The sequence below is a fragment of the Chaetodon trifascialis genome, chromosome 3 (genome assembly GCF_039877785.1).
Source record: "Chaetodon trifascialis isolate fChaTrf1 chromosome 3, fChaTrf1.hap1, whole genome shotgun sequence".
Taxonomy (NCBI): domain Eukaryota; kingdom Metazoa; phylum Chordata; class Actinopteri; order Chaetodontiformes; family Chaetodontidae; genus Chaetodon; species Chaetodon trifascialis.
In genome coordinates, this window is record NC_092058.1 from 15,983,222 (window position 1) to 16,009,181 (window position 25,960).

A 25,960-nucleotide genomic window follows, 5' to 3' on the forward strand; every position below is an offset into this window, starting at 1 on the left:
CAGCCAAACATTCGCAGCACAACGGCTCAAAGCTCAAACTGCTGCACAGCGGAAGTCGTCAAATGACGTCACACGTGTCCAGCATCTCTTCGAGCGGGACTTTGGTTTGCTGACTGCTGAAACAAAAAGTTTCGTGACTTTATCAAATAGCTGCTTTTTGTTGGCTGGACATGGCCTTTCAGATTGAAGCGGATCTACCGCCTGCCCTCGCGTGTCTCAAAGTAAGTAGTGGAATTTTAAAATGTCCCTGTTTTGCTAACATAACGTCAACTAACGTTAAGTCTCAGCTACATGAAAATCACAACAGCTAGCCTCATCCACAGAGTACACGGACTTTAACTAACGATCGTACAAATGCAAAGCGAAACAATACAAATGAATGTGATGCATCCTGCTCTTTATTCGCCGTTGACTGGTGTGCTAACTTCACAGGCGCTAACGTAACATTAGCTAGCCTTACAGCTGCAGGGCAACAAACATGACTTATCCAACCTTATGCTAATGAAGTGGTTACGTAAGGTAACTCACGTTACAGTTTACGTCGCAATTGATTCTAAGTTGGAACTCTGCCCGTTCAAAATGTCTCATGTGATTGAATGTTTAACGGAAGTTACGTTAAACGGAACAGCCTTAAAAACGTATTGACGCTATTTTGTCAAAACAAACAATTAGCTACCTTAACATCCTCAGATGGGGTCATACCGCGTAACACTGACTCATTTCGGGATGCTGCACATTATGCAGCGAGATGTTGCGAAACACACAGACTTATGACTGAATGAGAAAGCATTAATTGTAGGTTAGGTGTTGTTTATATTGAGTACAGAATGCTTTTGAAGTGACTCTACCCAGTTAGCAGAACCCATGACTTCAGAACTTCCTGTGTATTTTCTAGTGAATGGATGATTTTTAGGAATCTGTGTCCGTCTGTAGGAATGTGTGCGAGACTCTTTGCCACATTCATGGCTGAGTTTTCTTATGGGAAGTCACCAGCTCTGTATGGAAGGTCTGTGTAGCCACCAGTCAGCCGGCAGTATTTCGATTTGTTGGCTTTTTTCTTGGAATTTGTGACTTCAAAATGCTTCAAAATTTACTACAGTACTCTATTATAGAAAGAACGTCTATGCTTAGTTTCACCATTAAAGTAATTATTCACTGTGTAATGTCCTGCTTCCACCCTGCCATGTTTTCAGCACTTGTCATGCATCTCATTGCCGAGCTACTTTATATTCAACATTTTTGTGTCCGTTTGTGGTTATTGGCAGACAACTACTGGTCTAGTTATCTAACTGTGGTTTTTCTCTTCTGCAGAATGTGGATGCCCTGCTTCGGTGTCCCATTTGCTTCGACTTCCTCAATATTTCAATGATGACTAAATGCTCTCACAACTGTACGTAAAAAGTTTGCCAAAGCGTGTTTTTGTTGTATTTGGGTGCACCTCAAATGAGCCGCTGTATTAGAGCCACACTAGACCCTCCTCATAAGTGGATTGAATACAGTTAAAGAGAATATTCTTTTCTGTGGTTTGTTCAATACAAATTGTCATTGAATATTAACCTAGATGATCTAGCTGCTGGCTAACGGTCTAACATAAACTTTGTTTGCGTTTCATCTCACAGTTTGCTCCTTGTGCATCAGAAAATTTCTTTCCTATAAACTGATATGTCCAGTTTGCAATACAGTAAGTATGATCTTAACTTGAATGCATAATTATGCCCTGAAATGTGTTTGCCTAGTGATCAGGGTCATCACCTCATCACCATCATCTGTAATTAGTTGTATTAATTTACTAAAGGAGACCGCTCTCCTTCACATCTCGTCTCTTCTTTTTCTTTTAGCAAACAACAGAACAAGATCTAAGAAACAACCGTTTATTGGATGACTTGGTCGGAAACTTTCAAGCTGCAAGGTAACATACAACACAGTATAGAAATGGGTACAATTAAGCTTTCATGTGTGTGAAAAGTATCAGAACTTTCTGTAAATGGACTTGAGTGCACCCTGCATCAGTAGCTGTTCAAAATGTCATCACAGTTATCAGGATGTACCATTCAACATACATATTGAGGAAAATGCTGTTTTAATACAGTCCTTACCACAACTGTCAACTTAAACAAATCAGCAAACGTAGACACTAGAGGCTGGAGTCACCGATCAACTGGCTTGTTGGTCTAAACACTGCTCTAAGTTCTATTAAATCCAAGTATTTTTGGGCCTTTTGCACACCAGCCCGGATGAATGACGAGGATCTGCACGATTTCTTTTGATCCATCCGACCGCAGCAGACAGGAGTTTTTCTATTCAGTGTAATTGTTTTAAGTTATTTTGCCCTCAGAGACAGACTGTTAGAATAATGAAAAAGACAGATCAGGAAATAAGGCTTACCCAAAAATCCATGTGAAACCTCTTTACCATGAACGCAGGTGTGTCACCTGAGCATCCCTCCAGTTTGTATCGTCATGGTTCTAAGAACGGAGGAGAAAAAAGATCTCTGTGGTCATTTCAGGGGATCCCGTCGTTATTGACGAGATTACGGTTTGTCCACCGGGGACTAATTTCAGTTTAGAGAAACACTTATAATTGCCTCCCAGTTATCTCCTTCTGATTTAAGGATTTTCTGTAAATCAAATGGGGATTTTGTTTTCATCAGCTGAGGTCACCCAGGGTTCTCCTTGTATTGCCCTTGTGTGTGTGTGTGTGTTGTGTAGCTTTAGGGCTGATATTTTTTCATTACAGCAGGATGCAGGCATACGGAGCAGCATCCAGAGCTGGTCCAAAGGAAATTTGTTGGTACTTTAGATTGTATTTTTTTTCCTCTGGTGACATTTGACACAGTGTAGGAAAACATTTCCTTTGAGTTGAGTATCCTGTTATTGGTAGCACTGGCCACATGGGTGCAGCCAGCCACCTGCTTGCACTGTTTGGCTGTCTTCGGCAGACAAATAGATAAATTCTGGGCTGTTTTCCCACCTTGTCACAATTGTTCTGCAAAGAGAAATAAAGTGAAATGTACAACATCGAGATACAGTGCAGTGATACAGCCCTGAACCCTGGGATTATTTATCCTTGTTGGTTTAGGGCCATAACCTCTTTTCTTTCATGTTGTCCCTGCTCTGTGGACCCTTTTCAGTGAAGAAATAACAATGCAAAAGGACAAAAGAGCATAGGTACATCCCCTCAGGGATCTGTATTGTTCTTTGCTCTTGCTATTTTGAAAATCCAGAGTGGTCTATAAACAGAGTTTTATGAGCAATGCATGTTTGGAAGTTTTTTGTGTCAGTCAGTTGTCTCATATGTACATCTGTCGAGAATCAGATCATTCATTTTCTGCTCATTAGTGGGAAAAATAAATTAAAAAGCTGACTAAAATCATCAGCTTTGTGCCTCCAGTGTCTGGGCTAATGTCAGTATAATGTTTGAGTGCTGTTATCTGTCGATAAACCATGATGTTTCTCCCTGTCATCAATCACCTCCAATGTTATGAACCCTCTGAAAGGTCTCCCTTCTAATCGTAGACCCTCTGATTGTCATCACTGTCACTAGTGAGAGGCCCACGCTGCTGCTCTTTCCTCTGTTTTTTAATATCCTGTCGTCTAGCAGGTAGCGCCTGAAAAATGGCTTTCCTTGATAGGTGACTCAGTGATAAACCATTGTTGTTATGTAACAATAGACTTGTCTCAAACACTTTACTTTTGGATTAGTTCCTTTCCTCTGAAACGCACGTTACATCTGAGAACTGGTTCTTTCACTGGGCCACTCGCTGCTATCGAAGTGCCACACGTAGATCTTATCGCAGGAACCAGCTACCTCGTAGTCTCTCCCCTCACTCACTAAACTCATTTACTAAGGAGAGGTGGAGCTTGTACACTGAGACATTATAATGCCTGTTTAAATTATTTATTCACCAAGGCCACATTGCCCTTTTCTCTCATTGAAGTACTGTATGTTAAATTCCACTTTAGGGTTGAATTATCATTCACATCGTGTATATTGTGAGAAGTATGGTCAAAATAACCAGATTCCAAAATTTTATGTCACACAATCCAAAGGATTGTGGGTCAACAAACATGTGCGTGTGTTTAAGGTCACTAACAGCCAGCTTTAATAGTGCAGTAGTAGTAGCTTTCCTTGCACTTAACACCCACTTCTAATTACAAAACGTTACTCCTCATGCTGTAGATCAATATGATGGACAATTTCAATTCAGTGAATGTGTGTAATTTAAATAGAGGATATTGACTTGCTTTTGGCTCATTTCGTCACTCTAGGTCTGAAAGATCAATCGGGCTTTCAAACAAAATGCCCTGAATTTTATTTTTAAAGGGGAGTTATAGAATAAGTTTTATGCGATGGACCAATGCTGGAATGAGGGAGTGGGTACTCAGGTACTGTCTTATCCTTGAAATAAGTACCTGATCAGAGATCATGTTGAACGCTATTTAAATTTGTAATTTGCTATTTGTTTCTCTCTGTTTATTCCTTGACAAAAGGCACTTTTAAGTCACTGAAAAATGACATCAGTTCTCATCAGGACATCATGTCTGTCCCAGCGTAACTATGGTGTAATGTGTGTTACTAATTTCAAACACAGCACACTAAATATTTACTACATTTCTAAAAGTATAGTCTGATTTCCTCTTCTGGCTGGTGTGTTATCTGTAGCAATAGCCAGGAAAGTGCTGCGGCAGAGTCGCATTTAGAGCCATCTGACATGCTAAAACGATGGAAAAAACCTGTTTGCTCAAATGAGGCAGAAACTGTCACAACTCATGGCTATAATGTACGGCAATGGTACATTTGAATTATCCAGATTGTGTTGAGTGCAGTTATCATTAAAAGTAAACAATGCAATACAAATTTATGGTCGGCAGAACTTTTCACTCACGCTGATTTTGGTTCTTTTCCAAACATTTTCGTTATTTTACTCACCTTCTCTAAATATAAGGCACTTGGATGAATCAGAAATAATTTGTTGCACTACACTGTAATCAGTAATATTCATGCCTGGCTGTATGCAGTGCAGATTGATGGCGGGGGGAGAGCGTATTTCTTCATGATCTTTGCGCAAAGAGCTTTTGGCGAGTGTGTGTTTGCATATGTGTGGCCCTGCTCTAATGGGGACAGTAAGCAAGTTTCAGATATGGAAAGCAGAACATCACACACCTCATTGATTCCGTTTTATTGCCAAGTAATGGCCGAGCTGCCGTTTGTTTGCTTTCCACATTTCCAAGACTGTAGCCAAAGTGTCTACTTTCTCTCGCTCGGTAGAAAAAGAGCGAGATAATTGAGCAGGTGCAGTTAACGTCAAAGGGCTCACTTTACTGTCAGCAGAATGTATTGGCACATACTGCTCTTCTCTTTTTAATGGGCTCAGTATGCTTTTAAAGAGGACCTCAAGTCTTTAAGTTACTCTACAGAACATACTTTACACACAGATATATTTTATACTTTAATTAGTTTTTTTCCACCAGAAGCAGAAGATGCTGCTTTATGAATCTGAATGTATCTGAACTTTTTAAACGGGCTTGGCTGTCTGCGTTTCTCAACCATATGCTGCACACGCTCTCATTTACATGCACTTTGCCTTTCTTCAACTTTCCAGGCAGCAGTTGTCAAAAGCAACTTTTGACTCTCCTCCAATATCACCAAAGACCCCAGCCTCAGCTGTCAAATGCACAACTCCCAGAGAGAGGGGCCAGAAGTGTAACAGCTTTGTTTTGAGTCACTATTTCCAAAAGAGGCCCAAAACATCTCCCACTAAAGAAACCCAGCACGATAGCTCTGCCGCTCAGTGTGTTCAGCGGGGGAAAACACAGACCGCACGCACCCACAATGCAAATGATGGCGACCTACATTCAGCAACCCCTCAACTTCCGGTGGTTGTGAAGGAAGAGCCGATGGATGTGGAGGTGCCATCGATCCAGGGTTTGATGTCTGTCAAGCAGGAGGACGCCGGCTCACACAGTGTCAGCACTGGGGTTGAGATGGCACATTCCTCCTCACCGTCACAAGACGTCAAGCCCGTAATCAAAGGTGAAGCTTTTCTTTCTGTAGGTTAAGAACGCCGCCATCACGAAATGTGATGCACCTCATCTCGCTGGCTTTTTAACTCACAAACTCGCAACCGCACTCATTCATGTTGACAAGGCTGCAGAATCTCCACATAACAGAGCTGCTTCATCATTGTCCTATCAGTTCTTTACCTGCAAAACTGCTCCACCTAATCGGGTGACATCAGCAGAGCTTAGGATCTGCAGACGTACACCTGGTGTTGATCCTCCACAGATAAAGAACGTAGAAGCTGCTGCTGTTTGAACACGTGACCCACCCACAGACCATGACACTTACACATGTCAGCTTCCTGCACATTTTCAGGACTTTACATTGAACACCTCTATCACTCAACAATTATGGTAACTATGGCAACCTAATTGTGTCACACTGACATGTCACATGTCAGCTTTCTGCTTTATTTCTCTTCCTATACATCTATGAAGCAGGCACGACATCAAGCTCTCCTCATGTCCCAAAACTAAGCAACCTATTTTTTTGCAAGTCGTCAGTGATAACATGTACTTAATGGGATGAAACACTGGTGTGTTCCTGAAGCAAAGGATTGTTTTGCTTTTGCTGTTGGTCAGTAGGTGTTGCTGTCAGTTTAAGATCAGCTCTTCTTCTCTTTCATTTCGTATAAACCGTTTGTGATTACGTGCCGCGAGGGGAGGGGTTTGGATTGGCAGCGGCATAAAATGTGACTCATAGCACCAGAAATGTGTTCATTTTATTTAATCAAGCCATTACTGATATCTTCTCGTGTATCTTCTCGCAGTGGAGTGCCCTGTGTGTTCTGTAAGTGTGTCACAGCAGTTTATCAACAAGCATCTGGACACGTGTCTTTCCAGAGGAGAGAAGAAGGAAAGCTTACGGAGGTAAAATACCCACTGCAGCACTGTTTGCCCAGGATGTAACGCTCTATAGGGAGGTGGGATATAAGATCAAGACACTTAATAGATTATCTACACCTTAGAGCGAGCAGAGAAGTGTGGCACTTTGCATCGATCTGTTGATAGAGTTTCTCCTGTTTGAACACTTTCACAAACGATTAGATGTTATATATGGTTCGGTTGGGTGTGTGTTATCACGTGAATGGGTGAGTAGAGTCTGCAGACGCATGACTCATGCGGAAGCAGGACAACGTGTCTTTGCGAGAGCAGGTAACACTGAAAGTTTTAGTTCGCATTATTGACAAGCTACGAGAATGTTAGACAGACAAACCATGACATTTTCCCTCATGCCCAGAGTCCCCACATCATGGGTTCAGCTGAAAATGATCTGCGCTTGCGCTTGCTATGAAGTAGTCAGGGGTGGTCATGAAGATGACACATAAGATTCATTGTTGCCCCCTTTAGTGGCGATTTTCCATCCGCACACTCTGTTGAAGACCAAAATACAACCGCACATCGGATTTAATCCTCTTAAAAACATTAAAAAGCTTTTGCGTAAAAATAGCTGAGTTACAGCAAATATAGAATTGCAGTTATGACTAGATTTGTAGCACCATCATCCTGGCTAAGTATCTTGCAGAATACACAGTCTGTGACATAATTGCAGAGTGTGATCCTTACGAGTGTGATTGATGATACAGCAGTTATGACGTGATGGTGATTATTGGTCATATTTGTGTAGCAGTGTAAAGTCTTAATCTGGTATAGACCTCAATGTCATAATAATGAATTGCAGAGCTTTTCATTTTCTTGCCTTATGTAGCCAGCCTGAATGAGGAGGTTTCCTCCTGCTATTTAGCTTAATAACTTGTACTAAGTGTCTTTTATTCGAGACAAAATGTATAATATAGCCTCGTCTGACTGTAACAGGACTGTGGGTCAGCAGAGGTCTGTGTGTGTGTGTGTGTGTGTGTGTCTCCACCAGGCTGATAAATGGCAACTCCCATCTGCTAATATGATTTTGTTATGAGGTCAGCCGGTGTGGCCGGTGTGTCATACATTTGATTATGTTGACATTTCCATCATTCTTTTCCGCTTATGATGTCGAAGACTTTCATTTGGTCCAGACGAAGACGTTTATTACGGCTGAGCAAAAAAAGATGCCCTCATCAGGTGTTGGCAAGTAATATCTGGTGATTACTGAGATAAACTAGTCCACATGTCTGTTGCAGCTCCCTCAGCAAGGAGAGGCGTCCAATGGGGAAGCTGGTGTACAACCTGCTCTCCCTGCAGGAGCTGAAGAGGAGGCTGAAAGAGTGCCATCTCTCAGTGCAGGGTTCTCGAGACCAGCTCATCAAAAGACACCGGGACTTTGTCCACATGTACAACGCTCAGTGTGATTCCCTGAACCCAAAATCAGGTGAAGGCATTTGGCCCATTTTGTGTTTTTTTTTTTTTTTTTTTTCTTTGTGAGACATGAACATACCAGATGTATGAACTCATTCGATCTTACAGGTTGTCTATTTCTTTCCTGGCCTTGCCTCAGTTTTTTGAACAGCGTCCCCATGGGTCAAAACCTTTTTATGTGTTTGATAGCACGTAACGGCCAATATTTGAGATCTCAAGAGCAATAAAGATTTTTCTTTCCTCTGTCAACAGCTGAGGACATTGCTAAAGAGTTGGAGGCCAATGAGAAGATGAGGAATCAACTGCAGGGGAAAGCAGCACCTGTATGTCTTGAATTAATTGAATTACTGAATTTCGGTTGCAGTAGGAAAACAGTTCTTAATTGCTGGCTTAAACCAAGCTTACACTCTGACTTTGCAAATATTCTAATGTTGTCATATGTTTTTTTTCATTGATGCACATTAATGTGCCTGTTTTTGTCAATTCGAATCTCTTGCAGGTCATGGTTTTCTCGAAGAATCACTCTGAGAAGGAGATTGATGAGATGCATTCAAATTATAGTAAGTGATTTTTCTTTTCAGGACACTTAGTGACGCCCTAGAGGTCTGACTCACCCAGCTGACAGCTAAAAATCATTGCCAACAAATCTAAAATCATGAAACTGCTCCGCATAACTGCACACCTGTTAAAAGGAGCGTTTGAATACAGTAAAGGCTTGACTCTGCAGAAGGATAAACAAACGATCCAGCTGTTTTGAATCTCTGTTCAGTGGTTTAAAATATACATCAAAGTGTAATACCACAGTATCTCACAATGCCACTGTGCCTTTGCCAAGAGTGCAAAAACAGCAAAGCACCAATGAAATTCTCTTCTCCCAGAGGAGTTAAAAAATAATCACGAAACAGCAACATCAAGTCTCATTTCCCCTCTGTAAGGTGATGACAGTAGCCAGTCAATGGCCCTGATTATTAGTTAGGTAGCTAGCTATCCAACCAGCACAGTGATTTTAAGATGACACAGTGGTGAAGGTGAAAATGGCAGCTCCAGATGTGTTGTGCTCCATAGCAAACGGCTGGCTAGAAAACGAATGACTTCATGTGAATGAAAATGAATATTTGATATGAAAAATGCAGCAGTGCCGCAGTGGTTGTTGTCGTGTGGGCCTGGGCTGCTGCACTGAAAGCACTGTATGAGGGACAGGAGTCACACAGCCAGAGTTATCTAATAATTACCATTTAATTACCATTTTTTTTACCAATAGAATCTGTTCAAGTCCTATGCTTTTAAGAAACTCCAGTCTTAATGTCCTGCAAAAACCATTCTTCATTTAGACGTGAAGATATTCTGGCTCTACATGCTGTTTTCCACCGCTGCTTCTCCCTCACTTCTCTCCCGGAGAATTAAGAGTTTATTTCCACCGAACCAGAGTTGGTGATGATTGGAAGAGTGGAAAGTTGAACCAAGATGGTTTTGGTGAGCTTTATTTTGTCTCTGTTGAGTTTGAATCAAGTGTGCTTTATGATAATAAAATGACTGTTTCTGTGAATGGAGTCCGGTGGCTTTGGTGAGAGCGATAGAGTGACTGTGGTAAAACAAAACAGCTCTTACTCTTTAACAAAAACGTCTGTCTCTGTAGGGATCCTTTCCACAGTGTTGTCAGACCTTTGTTATAATGATCTGAGCCTGTCACTGGCAAAAACAAACACTTTTAGTGGATGGACATTGACGGTGCGTAGGGGGACACACGAGTGGCTGCCAGCTGCAGCGCTCTCGCTGGACTAATTTTAAAATTGTTGTCTCCATTAGTCACTTAGACACAAAAACTGGGAAAATGAGGCCCTTGAACACAGATAATATTTAGCTGGCAACTTCCTATTTGTATGGGACATTGATATCAGCGTACAACGTCACTAATTGATTGAAAAAGAAGGTCAAAATGAAATGAGCAAATATTTCCAAAAGATGGTATCGCAACATTATTTTATTTGTTCTAAGATGAGATAACACTTAATTAATCCCCCATAGGGGACTTTTAGGTGTTACAGGCAGCAGCAGTAGTATTAGAAATATAAAAAGACATTATTTTGTAATGTATAGGTAAGTAGATCTTTTAAAAGACATGTTTCTGTTGAAGTGAATATACCTCATTTGGACATAATGCACAAAAATACATATTCGGATGGTTTGAACCTAAATCTCAAACAATGCGTGAGTGCTTTTGGGTGCGTTGGGTTTAAATGCAGAACATCGTTTATCAGAAGAAAAGGACATGTTTTATGATAATCAGCTCTGTTTGCTGCAAACCCTGTTTGACAAAAAGAAAGTTTAAATCTCGTGGCTATCATGCATTTCCCCCATTAGCGAGAAAAAACGCATAGTAGATGACACTATGAGCGCATGTGCCGTGTGGCTGAAGGGCTAAACTGAGTCCAAAACTATGGTTCCGTTCCAAAAAGTATGAATGCTGCAGAAAAAGGCCTACATATGTGTAAGAGTTGCATGAAAGCATACCAGTTGTTACCGCACAGGGATGGACCACTACTCTTCAAAATATGAATTTGTTTTTGAACTCTAGTTTTGACCTATTTTGCGTTCGCTGAAATGGTTTATAATGCTTTCTCCGTTTTACTGTCGGCATATAAACCTAGCACTTAAAAACGAATATTGGACGACGCTTTGGTGTGATTTTCCATTGTGCTGGAGTGGCACGCACTCAGGCTCAGTTTAGGAGGGCTCCTCTCAGGAGTCCTGCTGTTTGACTGAGTGCAGCTGTGAGTCATATTGGCTTCGCTGCTGTTAAAATGAAGGCTAGTCAGTATAAGCAGGCGATGCAGCACAGGACAAGACATGCATAGTGAGGAAATAATAGATCAATACTTAAGGCATTCTGTATGAATTAGCTTCAGAGAGTTTCATTTCATACAGAGCTGTAATTAAGACTTAACAGCCTTTATCAAAGTAATCAGACATGCACAGAATTAACTGCTCTAACCTCATCTACCTGTTGCAACTTTTTTTGAAACGACACTGTAACTTGTATGGCCTTTTTCATTTAATTTGATTCCATTTCATCTTCTTGTATTCCATTTTCCCTTTCATTGCCTTTTAATTTATTCTCGGTCTTATGTAGTGGAAACTGGGAACTGCCTTTCGTTTGAAAGGTGCGCCACAAATAAAGTTTGCCTTGCCCTCACGCTCGTACTCCTACTCATGAGACAAGGATAGGAATTGAAGGCAGCACCTTTGATTTTGACTTTCCCTCAGGAAATTTCTTAACAGAGGTGGAATAAGAGCCCTGTTCTTTTTCTCTGAAGTTTTATGTTGTGTTACATGAAAGTGTGTTCATTTCTTCTGACATGAGCAGAGACGGTCTTAATTTCAGATGACGCAGGCCGCCTCTGCTTTGAAATGCTGGAGGAAATCAAGTTTGATGATTTAAATCTTCTCTTGAAATACCTCAAACTATAAAAAATTAAAAAAAAAAAAAACTAAAATAAAAGCTAGCTTATTGCCTACAATACAATGCAGGACTTTAAACTCTATGTCTCAAACAGTGTCTGAAGATTAGATACACTTCATGACAGCTTGTGATGATGATTTTCCAAAGACTTTTAGACTGATCGGTGAGCTTATTTTTTTCCACTTCAAGACTTCTGGTTGAGCTGGAAAATCCGCTTGCAGAAGCCTGAATTTTGCTCAAGAGGTAATCATCACAGAGACTGCAAGACAGTATTTTGTCAAAGTTGAGTAATTGTTGCAGGATAGTGCAGTAGAGAAGGTGAGACTGTCCCTCTGAGAGCCAAAGTGGCAATATTCAGAGTATTGCATACTTTGGTGGCTCCAAACAAAACGTGATTTTTCATATTCAGTGTTTCTCCCAGGCGTAATCTCAATCTTACTTTCTCAGTCTAGAAGCCCTCCATTAGGAGCCAGTAACATACACCTTCCACAACACATACAGCTACATAAACAAGCAGAATGGCCATGTCTTCAATGAGTTATTTAGCAGCAAGGGGTGGAATGCAAATGTAAAACTGATGAGGTGATTTCGGTTTTTGCTTCAGTGTCAATCACACAGATAATGCTGTGCTATGACTTGTAGGGTTACTTGACCATTTAAGTGTCTGTCTGACATTTGTTTTCCATTCGCCATGAGCTCACAGATAATCACTCAGGCACACGCAGATGCACTGAAATCTAGACCAGGTCAAGCTTTTCATCCCCAGGGCAGAGGTCGAGCAAGAACAGCAGCATTAGAGAACCTTATCCGAAGTCTTGTTGTCACGCTGGAACAAGATGAAACGCTTGTTGGAAATAACTCTGCAGAGCTAACTTTGAAAGTGGCTGAAAAATGGATGTGAGTCATAGGAGCTGGGTTCTATAAATAGCCGCGCTGCTGTGATAACCTCTTGATTTATCAGAGAAGGATGTGGATGACTCACTCTGCCAGCGTGGGGGAATTGTGAATGAGCAGACAGGAAGGTGAAAGCGTGACGCGCGCCTGCACCCGCAATGAATCCACCAGGTGTAGGCAGCCTTCTTTTAATGTGCCGGTGTTCTTTGAGCGTTAAATCAGTCAGAATACAGAACTGCAAGGAAAAGCCTTGAAATCCTGCTGTGGCGAGACTAGCTCCTGAGAAGTTCGATGTGCATATGTGCTCGGCAACTGTAATCGTTGAAAAGAAAGATTGTTTTGCCTGCAATGGCACGCTCAGTGGCCACTCTTACACTTCATCCACTATCCATTTGGAATGCTAACTCAGTTCAACCCACCTAAAGCACATTTTTAGTATTCAAAACAAAGGGGGAACTTAAAAACTGTCTATATTATTTGCATTGCAGCACTAATTGTGGTAATACTGACTGTATTCATTACTCATCATACAATCACTACATTGGGGCGGTAAATGATGATATAAATGGAAAATACTCTCCTTCAAGATATGTCCTAATCTAAGAGTCTCACTTTCTCCCACCTCACCATACCTGTACCAAGATTTCCTGTCCTGTCAAATTTAGTCTTCTTGCCTCCAATGAAGACAAAGATTAGTGATTATGATGTACAGTTTGGGTACATGTGATCCATTTGCGATTGTAAGTAAATAAGCGGTTTAGATGATTCGGTTAATGGGGTGCATTGTAAAGGTGTCTGCACTCGTGCTGCTGCATCTCGTATGTCTGTGAAATGAAACTGAATGTCTTTGCTGATGAAGATTCGGTCCGAGGTAGCAGAGTTGTGCCATGTATAAAAAGTGTGTTTCAGTGGCGCCCACCCTCAAGGTTACTCCCTGTTACATCACACTGTGCATTTATTCACAAAGGAAATAAATGTGTTGCTTAGAGCTAGATTTCCATATGTGCACTCCCTACACAATCTCTTGCTCATAGGTACCTGTAGCAGTTTTGATGGCAGCATTTAATTTAAGCACATTTCGGTATATTAGCTGTAAACAGCTAGTATGGATCCAAATAAATGGTAGATATCTAGACTTCAAAGTGAAATGAAACCTAATTGTTTGTATGTTGAATTCTGCTGTTGGCGTGCTAACCAGAAGCCACAGTCTAAAATCTGTAGTAGTCTTTTGCCACAGTGATCTCTCCTCGGAGTTTGCATCTGCTGTGTTGAATAAAATCTTCTATTTTTCCAAATCTGTTGAACCTTTCAAGGTTGGGACTTTGTTGTTTCCGAGTCAAAATATTAATCTGACCGGCCTGATGTTTTCCGGATATTGTTATCTCAACAAGAAAAATGAGTCCACATTCATTATAAATATGAATACAGGTTTTAATACGTGCACACTGTTCAGTAGCCTGTTTGTGTCGGTATTTCTTTATATTATTTTCTTTGAGGCCACAGCTGGGTGGACTGTGACTTTGTCGCCTGTTTTCCACCCACGACATGCATCCAGTCATCTTAACATTATTAGCAGCAGTGTAGCCTTAACCTTGAATGATAAGATGTGGTGAAACTCATTTCATTCTGCATTAAGCTTGATGAGTGTTACATACCTCAGATGCTGCAGGCCTTTTAAAATCCTCTCCTTCTTTACTTATTCCTCTACATATGCTCTTTTACCTGCAGGGAAGCAACACAGCAACGACTTTTCCCGCCTGATTGCGCAGGTCCGGGGCCGCCTAAAGACCACCAGACAGACGTGTATCAAAGACGAAGTTGTTGCAGAAGGAGAGGATTCACCAAAAACACACTCTGCAGGTACTGTAACACTCATTACTTTTCTCAAGGAATGAAATACACTCTGGTGACAGGAGGCCTGTGAGCCTCTCCAGTGCCCTTCAGCACAAGTCACCTGATTGCCGTGATAGCCTGTTATGGCAAGTTGTGTCTTAACAAAACAACTTTCCCTTTAGTAAAACTATGACATATTAATGGCTTTGTGCCTTTTTTTCACCCCAGCAATATGCTAAATAGGCCGTGTGGTGCAGCTTGACAGGGTTCCTGTGACTCCCTGCTGATTGCATGTGTGGGAGAGTTTTGTGAATAAAACACACTCAATTTATTCTTCCATCCTTGTCAAATTCAGGACATGACTGTGCACCCCATTGTTGCGCACATCTGGTAAGAGTGGATAAAGATATGTCAGTAACTGTAGTCAATGTTGGTGTTTCTTTGTGTGTTTTTCTTAGAATGAGTGGAAACAATTTACCAAATGTTGAAGAGGAAGTGTATCAGGAGGAATGCACTTTTCCGTCATTTATTGTCATTTTTAATATTTTCCATCATAGCTTTAAGCATAATTACAAACAGCAAAGATCACTTGCTCTCTCTAAATAGAGTCCAGTAGCCAAACTTTACATGTGGGACTCACATATCTCTTCACTGCGATATTAACAGCCTCTTGTCTGTGCTGTCAGCAGAGTGCTGCACGAGTCCTTTTTAAAGTTAGTCAGAACAAGTTTTGACTCTTAATCCAGATCCCTGCACACCGCTCTGTCTTATCACAGACGATGATGTGACTGTGCTGTTGACACTTTTATTCATGTATGAATGCAGCTTGTTTTCAGTGCATATTGCAGGAAACGAACGTGGCTCACTTGTAACAGTAGATGTAAACAGATAGCAGTGGAGGTAATGCAGAACCCTGCAGCATTGAGGTGGCCCTAAAGACTTTCGTCTTTGTCCTTATATAAGCTTTTAGTTGGTTCAGGGAAATCAACTTTTTTGCACACAGCTGTGCCCATCTCCTCAGGTATCACTAATTAATTCAGAAAGTAGTTGCCCTCAGCACACTATGGCAATGAAGCTACATTCGGCATCTTGGAGACTTTCATTTGAAAAGAGTTTTGACGGTGGCTTTTATACAAAGACTCAAAGTATGCTTTCAACCTCCAAGGCCAGCTATGAAGAGCTGCATGAAATAGAGTTATGCCAAACATCCACTTAATGATATATATGTACCACATACCAGCAACCAAATAAGGACCAATTAAATCTAAGTTTCAGTTTAGAGCAGAGGGGCATAAAAACACCAGAAGCTGTCAAAGTTTGGGGAGCATTGCAGTTTGAAAGTGGCTGTTCTGCTGCTGAGCCTCACTGAATAAATTATGATATTAGATCTTCCCACGAGGAATCCAGAAATTGATCTTTTTTAAGGAAACTTTGGACTTTCTTCCATATTGGCAGCTGGATGTTACAACAGTAGTACAAGTTAGAACCAAAACTCTTACCTCCAGTGATGACAGTATGTTTTGTCATTTTCTCTAATTTATCAAAAAAAAAAAAAAGTTAGGACTTGAGGCAGATGTCAATATTTTCATAATAACAATGCACCCAATAACAAGTTGAAAACAGTGTTAGGAGTTGCTCGTAGTTACGAACCTGGAGAGGTTTGAATCTGCAGCTCACTCCCGGCTTTACAGAGCTTTAGAGTGAGCTTCACCTCATCGTTTAGCTCTCTAAAAACCCGCCGTACACTTCCTGCTCAGCACCAAACAACAGACAAAGTTAGTGACAAACAGGTGAACATAGTGCTGCCTTTAACAGCTAAAGAACCAGATGTGTCTCTCCTAAAAGAGACTGACTACTGCAGGACTTCAGCAGGTGGACGGAGACACGACTACACATTAAGGATACTGTTGCTCCCTAACTGCTGAGTGTGTAGATCAGCACCTGTTCCCGAACAAATCTGACTCAACTTAACAGGTACTGATATGTCATCACTGAGTTCACAACCTCTCTCCGCTAATCCCAGGTGGCGACTTCCACGTAATTAATTGCTTAATGGCGTTGGATGTTGCTAATTTGCACACAGTATACAAATAAAAAGGCACACACGAAAATTGCACAACACTGTCCACTGTCTCAGAGGGTAGGTATATGTGTCCCAACAGGACCCTCAAGTCTTCTTCTTCTTCTTCTTCTTCTTCTTCTTCTTCTTCTTCTTCTTCTTCTTCTTCTTCTTCTTCTTCTTCTCTTACCATTGAGAAAATATGGAAATCTGGGGTCCGAGGGAGACCAGGTTATCAGAGGCATTTATTTTACGCGTACTCCTTTTGACAGGTCATTTCTCCACTGTTTCATTCCCCCTGGATGTCTGAGATGATTATACATATTTTTACCTCCTTTAGATCAAGTCTCAGAATCAAAAAGCCGCTTAGTGATGACGGTAGAAGACGGAGAAGCTGATGAGGAGCCATCTGCGAGAGGGATTGAACTGTCACCCCGCTCCACTTACAGCGATGTGTCCATCAGCAGGTGAGCTCTTTATGACGGACACATCTTGCACTTACAGCTCGTTGACAAGGGCTGGACTTTTTCAAACGACTGTAGAAAAAAGGTGGATCATTGTTGTTGACTACTTTTTGGTTTGAGTATAACTGAGTGAAATTGATGAACCTCTCCTGTGACTCTTACAATTCATAAATACTTGAGGACATTTACTATCTTCGTTTCAGACCTGATTCATTTCAGGGGTCTTGTGCCACAGGACAGCATTGTAATAACCTGTGATGAATTCGATATTTCATTAGCATTTCATATGAACCCCATCACCATAATGTCAATTATTGTTGTAATCCAATCTGAGGTAATTGCATTCAGACAAAAGCAAACTGGGGGGGAGGGACCCTCGTTGCCTGGACAGCCATCTCCCAAAGCTCATCTGTAACCTATGATTGCTCAGAAAACATGGCCCGACGCGTGACGCTTTGACAGTACACTTCCTCTGGTATCACTTATCTGTTCTACATGCATAAAAAACAAACGTGTAGTCCTGCAGTATGCTGAACACACAACCCACACTGAGTCTGCACATTGATGAAATATTGTATCAGGAGGTTCCTACAAATCCCGAAATCTGTACATCTGTCTCGTGAGGTGGTGACAAGCACATTAAGAGAATCAACAGATCTAATTAGGGGAACAATACAGATTAGTGCTGTTCAGTCATGGGTGACTGAATGGTTCCGCTTGGAACAACAAAGTCTGACATTAAACCTCCTGTGAATTGAGATCTGCACATCAGCACATCTGTTTAATGCAGGCAAGCATTAAACATGAACTCGTCACTCCAGCGTACTGTATTATTTTCCATCACCCACGTCAGATCTGTTCACTGCTTTGTAATTTATTTCATCAAACATAATTTTCATTGTTTTGGGGTGAACATGAAATGACAGCAAACACTTTTAGTACAGTATGATGAACAGATGGTGAGAACTTGCGTGGCGTCTTTCTAATGGCGAAAGGAAATGATAATACTGCCTCTTTCACCCTTTATGTTCCCCTCCTACTTTCACTTCAACTTTTATTGTGATACTACGATGATACTGCACTGATACTGCAGGTGAATACACCTCGCCTGCTGTCAAACAGGGAACGATTTTCAACTTTGAAGTTTGTTTGTTGCATATTTCTAATTTAGCTGTAAAAGGCATAAACTTTCAAGCGAACTTTTCAAGCTTTTGGTGTTTCTCAGGACTTCCCCCCGGTCAAATATAAAGAGCAGCCTTGTGAAATCATGCAGGTGTGCAGTCTGAGCTCAGTCATAGCTTTAAGCATAATTACAAACAGCAAAGATCACTTGCTCTCTCTAAATAAAGTCTAGAAGCCAAACTTTACATCTGGGACTCAGGAACAAGCTCCTTCATCACGTTATTAATAGCCTCTTGCATGTGCTATCAGCAGAGTGCTACAGGTGTCGGACAACCCTTCCTTTTTAAAGTTAGTCAGAACATTGAGGTTCCCTGAGAGACTTGTCCTCATATTGAAGTTGGTGAAGTAGAAATGGGTATCGTTCAGATTTTATTGATGCCATAATCGATACCCAAACTTATCGATACTCTTGTTAATGCTACACTTTTTTGATCCAGTGTAGTTTCTGTATTTCACTCCCCATTCCAATTCATTTCTAATTCTTTCCCGGGCAATCTTTGTCTGACCACCATTTGTGCTGTTGTATGAGAAATCATATCGTTATGCTTCTTTATAAGTCGAATAACTCTCATGTCCTTTCGTCATTCACTCAGAAAAGCACAAGCAATTATTGTGCGTGTTGTTTGCAGTTGATATCCCCTGACATGATGATGTCTTTTGATATTAAAAAAAAAGTAATGATGTAAGAAAGCCTTTTCGACTGCTCCAGTCACATGTAATTTTAGTGTTTTTATTAGGTTTACTAAACTGAGCCGGTAAAAGTAATCACTTCTGAGCAGTTTTTAAAATTTTCTTCTTGTTTCGTTTTAGCAATAAGACACTTTTCCTGAAATACCCCCCCTCCCAATTCTCTCTCTCTCTCTCTCTCTCTCTCTCTCTCTCTCTCTCTCTCTCTCCCTCTCTCCCCCTCTCTCCCCCTACTGTTTAAAATCACAATAGTACAAACACCAGGATGTTGTGGGCGAAACGACCCCAAAATGTCACACCAAAGCAAACACACGTCTTTTCCTCGGAAACACTCGCTTTTTAACTCTGATCTCCAGAGGTGACAGTAACAGCCAAGGACCCCAGCTTATAGACTAAGTTTTAACCAAGATCAAAAACTGCATTTAGTATCAGGAAACAGCGGAGTAATCGTTAAGTTATCTGCAGTGTGGAAGCCTTTTTATTTTGAGTGCGATGCAGTATGAATTCACATGAGCGATGAGACCACCTCCACAGTACAGACACCATATTTATTCAGTGCAGTGTTCCTGTGTGTGTGTGTGTGTGTGTGTGTGTGTGTGTGTGTGTGTGTGTGTGTGTGTGTGTGTGTGTGTGTGTGCCCACGTGCGCTACATGTGCTGGAGAATAATTTTTCATCAGTAACAAAACCAATGTCCCATTGCTGCCAATTCACACTACTTTGGGAAAAACCTCTTTGTTGCTCAGTTCCACAAAATGTCAACAATGGATTGTTTCTCGCTCGAAAATAATATTGTTTACAAAGCCTGTTCAACATTGTGTTTTTGTATGGAGCCGTAACTGAAATACTTGTTTCATATTTACATATTTACAGGTCTAATAAGTTTGGAATTTTTAAAAATGTATTACTGACTTTTCAAGCTGTAATTCGGCTGGACAAACAGAATCCATCCTCAAGCTGATTTGGCAAAATGCTGAAGGACTTGATTGTCTGAGGATAACATAAACAAGATAATCCTTTATTAACCCTACAGGGGGGACATTTGCAGTGTTACAGCAGCAAAAAAAGCAGGATATGATAGATAAGTAAACTGTAATAAGTAAAACAAGGCAGCAGTTGAGTTCATGTTATTGTGCACAGAAAAGGTTGATATTGCACAGTTCAGTAAGCACTGATATTGTAAGAGTGAATTTGTCACTTTCGGTGAGTGTAGCCTACTGGGAGCAGTGTGGATTGTAAAGCCTGACAGCATCAGGAAGCTTGATGGAGCATAAATCAACACCACAATCTTAAGGTTACAGGTCACCTTTCTCTGCAAGTGCAAACCTGCCACCACCAGTCTTCACTTTAAGGGTGATGAGCCTCATGCTCTTCATCTTCAAAATGCACATTTGCAGCCTGTCCGTGCTGTGCTAGTTGCTGCATTGCCTAATTTCCTTTACAGGATATATATGGCAATATCTTACAATGTTGGGAGTGTGTGGGGAGGTGCACAGGTGGTGGGCTGTAGAGGCAGTTTAAACACTAACTCCCAGATCTTGCTGATTGACGGTGCAAGGGGAAAGAGTACAGCTATGCTTTTATATATGTAGCGTGACTTATTATGAAGTGCTTGCCTGAGGCTCTTTCTCTGTAGTGTGAAAAATCCCATATCTGGATTTGACTCATCCTGGGCTATGCCATTTTGTTAATGACTGCATGGCTCAAAGTCGGCTCTGTTGATGGGTGGTACAGTGAAAACACCTGCGCATGTGAGTCTAACACAACATTCATAGACTGCAGATCACTGTCTATTTAGAAATGGCTTTCAGGGCAGTTACTCAGGTAGAAACCATGACACTACAGCAAATATCCCAGTTAAACTTTGGAAATGACATGTTCTCCCTTTCTTTCTCTCCTGTCTCACTTTCTCCCATTACAGTTCTATTTCAGACATCTTTGGTCCAGAGCCTGACCGAAACTTTGAGTAAGTGATTCTGCTGTCATAGCTGCTGATGTCATTTCAGTTTTTTTACTTTGCCACCCATGAATGCTTTGAATGCTGTACAGTCTATCTGCCATTACAAGTAAATCAGTGTTTTTGTTGAAGCACAAAACACACTGTTTCTGTCAGGATTGCTGTCTTTTTGAAAGTTGATAAATACTATGCATATTGTGCATCCCACATACACTACCACTCTACCACTTAGCTTTGTGCCACTTGTTGTCTCTGGAAGCCCAAGTTTTACGTTTAAGAAAAACAAAAGGTAAAAAGTCTTGAAAGGAGCAGGTAGTGGAGGAAACTGCGGAGATTGATTTAATTCAGGTAACGACGTGAAATCACTAACTACACAAACCACTGATGAGGAGTCAAACGTTTTTGGTGTCAGCTGCTCATCCAGTTAGTTAAAGCACTGTAGCATAGGCTTGTTAAAGTACAAACCTTTTATTGGGAACGATACACCCCCTGTAACAACTTAACATCACACTGAAAAGGCGAGGTGGAGTGGAGAGCATTGATTTCTATATCCTTGATGACATCATGGCGTGTCGTGGGGGAAATCAGGGGAAATTAAAGCCTAGATAGTTCTGGAAAGTAAATACAAATATATTACCAAAATCATTGTACTAAGGCAGTGACATCCATCTCTTGGCATTGCTTTTGACCAAGTCTACTGATATTTTGTTGGGAGGCACTTAATTGTGGCCCACAGCCACAGCCCGCGGTGAGTAGTGCATGTCCTTAAACCTGCTTTCGTAGACGTTTCTCTTAACTCACAGCTTGAAGTTGGACAGGTTGTCCCTCGTGTCCTCTGTGACCATGGAATGTAATGCTTTTCTTTGAGCATGTTTCGGGAAATTCATTTCTTACCAGAGGCAGCAAGATAGCACTGCTCATTAGGTTACTGTTGTCAACAAGTGTTGTCAATTAGTGGACAGCTTTTCTTGTGGTTGGTGTCCCTGAGCTCCTGGTGAGTGTTCAGACAACTTAATAGTCACAGGAAAATGATTTTATCTAATTGAACTCTGAGTTATGTCAGCAATAAATGGAATTATCCAGGAATAGCGGTGGTCGTATTTCCAGCCAATTATAGCTGTGACTAGTCGGCTGGATACAGAATTTTATGACATGCGGATTTTGGAAGACTGCTTTTTGTATTCTTTTTTTATCCTCTCTCTTTTTTTTTCTTGGATCATTTTGTTACTGGGCTATTACTGCTGTCACCTTGTCAAATGATTTTGACAGTCCAATAAGACAGCGTCTCACCCTAGAGATCTCACATAAACAACTGCACTGACCGTGGCCCTCATTTACTTGCAAACTGTGCACTAAGACAGAGGAATTTGGCCACAGAACGTGGTGCCACATTGCTGACACAGCATTGCATGTTCTCATGTTTTTGCTGGTGGTGTAGCCTTGATGCTAAACTAACCCTTGTCATAAGAGCATTCTAGCAGTCCGAACCCGTTCAGATGGCAGCATGCGCTTAGCTGCTGGCCCACTTAGTTTTCCAACACAGATGCATATGATGTTGTTGAAAGAACAATGTAGATAAAAAATCATGCATTAATGTGGAACAAATGTCACAATGGGCAGCACGCTACAGTTGAATTAAAGCTCTGTCATCACAATGTGCTGTTTTGTTACTCACAACAGGCAAGTCTGTTTCAAGGACATTGTGCATACATAAAGCTCTGCTGTCGCACTGCTGACAAAACGACAGAAGCACATACATCTGAATGTGATCTCACCTACTACTTGTACACCTTTGTTTCTTTTGGAATGACCCCGAGGCAAAGTCCAAACCTGCCCGTGTTCATTCCCAGTGTCATCGCTCCACGCAGCACTTTTTCTGTCTGTAGTCGTAGTACACTAGGAACGTTGGGCCTTGGAATGCCTCATCAACTCAGGCCAAGTCTGTGCTTGTAACAAGTGTGAAAGGAAATTTTTATTTCTATCAGGCAAGGCTTTATCTCCATCCTCCAGCTTTTGTCAGACTCTGGCTGTGATAACACATTAACTGTTGAATGTTTTAGTCCTCATCCACGCTTTGCAGAGGAAACTGCCTGCCTACCATTAATCCACTGTACTACGACATCTCTCCATCCTTCTACTGCCCACATGTGGACTTCTCATCCAAATTCCAGTGCTGGAATTTTGTTTTTCTAGTCCATACAGTCAAGATAAAGAGGCATTGGATCTTGTCACTGGCTGAAGGGTGATTCACATCTGAAGTATGATCAGCTGAAGCGAGCCCTTCATGTGAAGCTTTAAGTGGTTCCACGTGTGGCTTTAGGGCTCCCCACTGGCTTCTAAGCAATGTTATCTGAACATTTCTCAAGGAGGAGATGTCGTTGACCACCAGCTTATGTCAGAGGTGATTCATTAATGGGGTGTAACTTAACACTACATGCTGAGCTGGGCAGCCCACCGAGGCTCTCATGGTAGCGAGGCATATTGATGTGGCAGTAGGTAATCTGTGAGGGGAAAGCGGCTTATTTAAAGGCACTGAGCACTCAGTCCAGATGTGTTCCTCTGAAAACAGTGAGGTTTCCTTCAGAATAAAAGCGGAAAATTTTTATGTTGTCTTTTCTTAATTCAATTTAATCAAAATACAGATTAAAAAATGCTACTGTTATTTCTAAAAAGCTCATCATAGTCTCTCACTGTTACTCAACCTACGAGACTCAATCCAGCAGAACCTTTTCCTGATTTCAGCTGGGCAGTAATTTTCAATGAGGCATCAGTATGTTTAATGCTGTGTAAATATATTGTCCAGATTATGCCAAATTTCTGACCACAAATTGTTTTCCCCCTGACAAATGTTAGTCCAAATGTTGGTCCAATTTCCCACACGGCTGCTGTCAAATGGTCTGTTATAAACTGTAGTGAGCCTGTTGTGTTATTATTGGAGTAAGTTTCTGTTTTACGTCTCGTGTCTGAGTGATCTGTGGCTCCGCATTTTTCTTTTTTCTCTTCCTGCTTTCCTCTTCATAGAATTCCAAGTAACAGTGCCTTTCCCTTTATTGTCAACATTTGGGTTGCTTGATTTAACTTTATTTGAATTGTCAGAGAACAAAAACAAGTGAGTTTAGCCCCTTGAGACAATTGTGATTTGTGACTTTGGGTTATATAACTAAAATTGACTTGACTGGAGTTAACTCGGCGTGGAAGATTTCTAAAAACATACAGTGTCTAACCAGCTGAGGTTGACCTACGTTTTTGCACTCAGACAAGGAATAACTCGTTAATGTTGTGGTAGAAAATCAGAGGCTGCACGGTGGCGCAGCAGGTAGTGCGCGTGCCTCACAGCAAGAAGGTCGCAGGTTTGATTCCCGGGTCGGGCCTTTCTGTGCGAAGTTTGCATGTTCTTTCCGTGCATGCGTGGGTTCTCTCCAGGTACTCCGGCTTCCTCCCACAGACCAAAAACATGCTCATTAGGTTGATTGGTGACTCTAAATTGCCCCTATGTGTGAGTGTGAATGGTGTGTGTATGTGCCCTGCGATCGGCTTGCGACCGGTCCAGGGTGTACCCTGCCTCTCGCCCGTAACCCCGAAAGGGATAAGCGGCATAGAAAATGGATGGATGGATGGATAGAAAATCAGACCAGAAGTGGAAATGTTTTGTCTGTCACTTTGCAGGATGGTCAGACACTGGTGTAAGAGCTTTGTCTTAGCATAAACGTGTTTTTTTCCCATTTAATTGAACACGCAAAGTTCCCTCTAAGTGATTTCACTGGTGTGAGCAACCACTTAGTGCGATGTAATGTATTTGCTGGAGGGATGTCAAGCAGCTGGTGCTGAAGATGGAGTCAAAATAATTTGTTAAATCATTTCAGATGTATGATAATCAAGTGTGAATGCACTCAGGATAAGCACCTCCCTCCATTTCCTGTTAGTCAATTGCAGTCTGCAGAATTTATATTATGACCTGCATTAGCTGGTCAAAGGAAAGGGGCTTCTTCTGTTAACTGACTGTGTGATCTCCTGCTGTGGTACCTGAATGTTCTTCACTTGAAAGTCTACCAATGATACAGCCTCCATTCACAAAAGACTAAGAGATCATCTCTGTTCCTTCACAGAGACACAGAGAGGACCTCAGTCCAAAAGCGAACGTCCAGCTCGAGAGGAGACGACGTGGCTCCATCGCCTGTCCCTGGAAAACGACGGCGTAAAACATTAGGAGCTACGGAGGAGAGGGAGCGAGGAGAACGAAAGATCTCTCGTAGATCAAACCAGCACCAATAAACGTCCGACGGACTTTCCAGCACATGAAGAAGTGACTTTTATGCACATTCCTGTCTGACATTTCAAGATTTTTTCTTTAGCTGCACTGTGAACTTATTTTTTCAAGTATGAATAAATGTTTTTTATTTTAACAGTTTAGTTGTGGTGTCATTCATGATGAGCTGTGGCCTCCAGAATTTCCTCAGGTTACATCAGGAATAAGAAGACTGTGAAATCATTACTTGAATCTATTGGAGCACTATTTGGTGTGCTAAATATTTACTTTGTTTAGGAATTAGACACAATTTTTATGTAAAAGTAGAGACGAGCAGACGTAAACATCATATCTAGTTGCGACATTTTTTGTATTTCAATGTATTTGGCTTCCTTATTGCATGTTTTAAGTGTAATATGCAGTTCAAAGTGAAATAAACATGTTGCGACATTCAGTAGTTTTGCATATGAACACTTTTTGGGTTGCACGATAGATTTATCTTCCGACATTAGCTGCCCATGTCGTCACAGATGAACATTTGTGCAGAGCTTAAGTTTATTTTTTTCCCACTATGGCCTATTGAAGTGGCAGCTGTGTTAAAGATGGCTAAAAATACATCAAAATGCACCAAATAGCTGAACATCTCTGTGTATGACCTCCGTTTGGGTTGTTTCTTTGCCAACTCTGATTAGGAGGTCAGCTGTTTGGGATTCGTCTGTCATTCGCAATTTCAAGGTGTGCAACAAATCTTTTTCTTTCAGATTGATTGTTTTCTTTGAAAGGAAAGTAACCGGGGTCAGCTTAATTCAATCTACCCAGAGCTTGTGGA

General features: G+C 41.3%; 1 protein-coding gene across 2 annotated transcripts; it reads left to right on the forward strand.

Moving 5' to 3' along the window:
• The first annotated feature begins 57 nt into the window (after positions 1-57).
• Positions 58-25,290, forward strand: rad18 (RAD18 E3 ubiquitin protein ligase). Of its 2 annotated transcripts, XM_070958970.1 has the most exons (13): positions 58-221; positions 1,312-1,390; positions 1,620-1,681; positions 1,839-1,909; positions 5,603-6,033; positions 6,830-6,929; positions 8,177-8,364; positions 8,604-8,674; positions 8,851-8,911; positions 14,434-14,565; positions 16,938-17,064; positions 20,850-20,894; positions 24,992-25,290. In XM_070958970.1, the coding sequence occupies exons 1-13, from the start codon at positions 171-173 to the stop codon at positions 25,155-25,157; spliced, it is 1,584 nt and encodes a 527-aa protein (XP_070815071.1). In that variant the 5' UTR covers positions 58-170; the 3' UTR covers positions 25,158-25,290. The 2 variants fall into 2 exon arrangements, with proteins under 2 accessions (XP_070815071.1, XP_070815072.1); XM_070958971.1 differs by lacking the exon at positions 20,850-20,894 and having other exon boundaries at positions 61-221.
• The last annotated feature ends 670 nt before the right edge of the window (positions 25,291-25,960 follow it).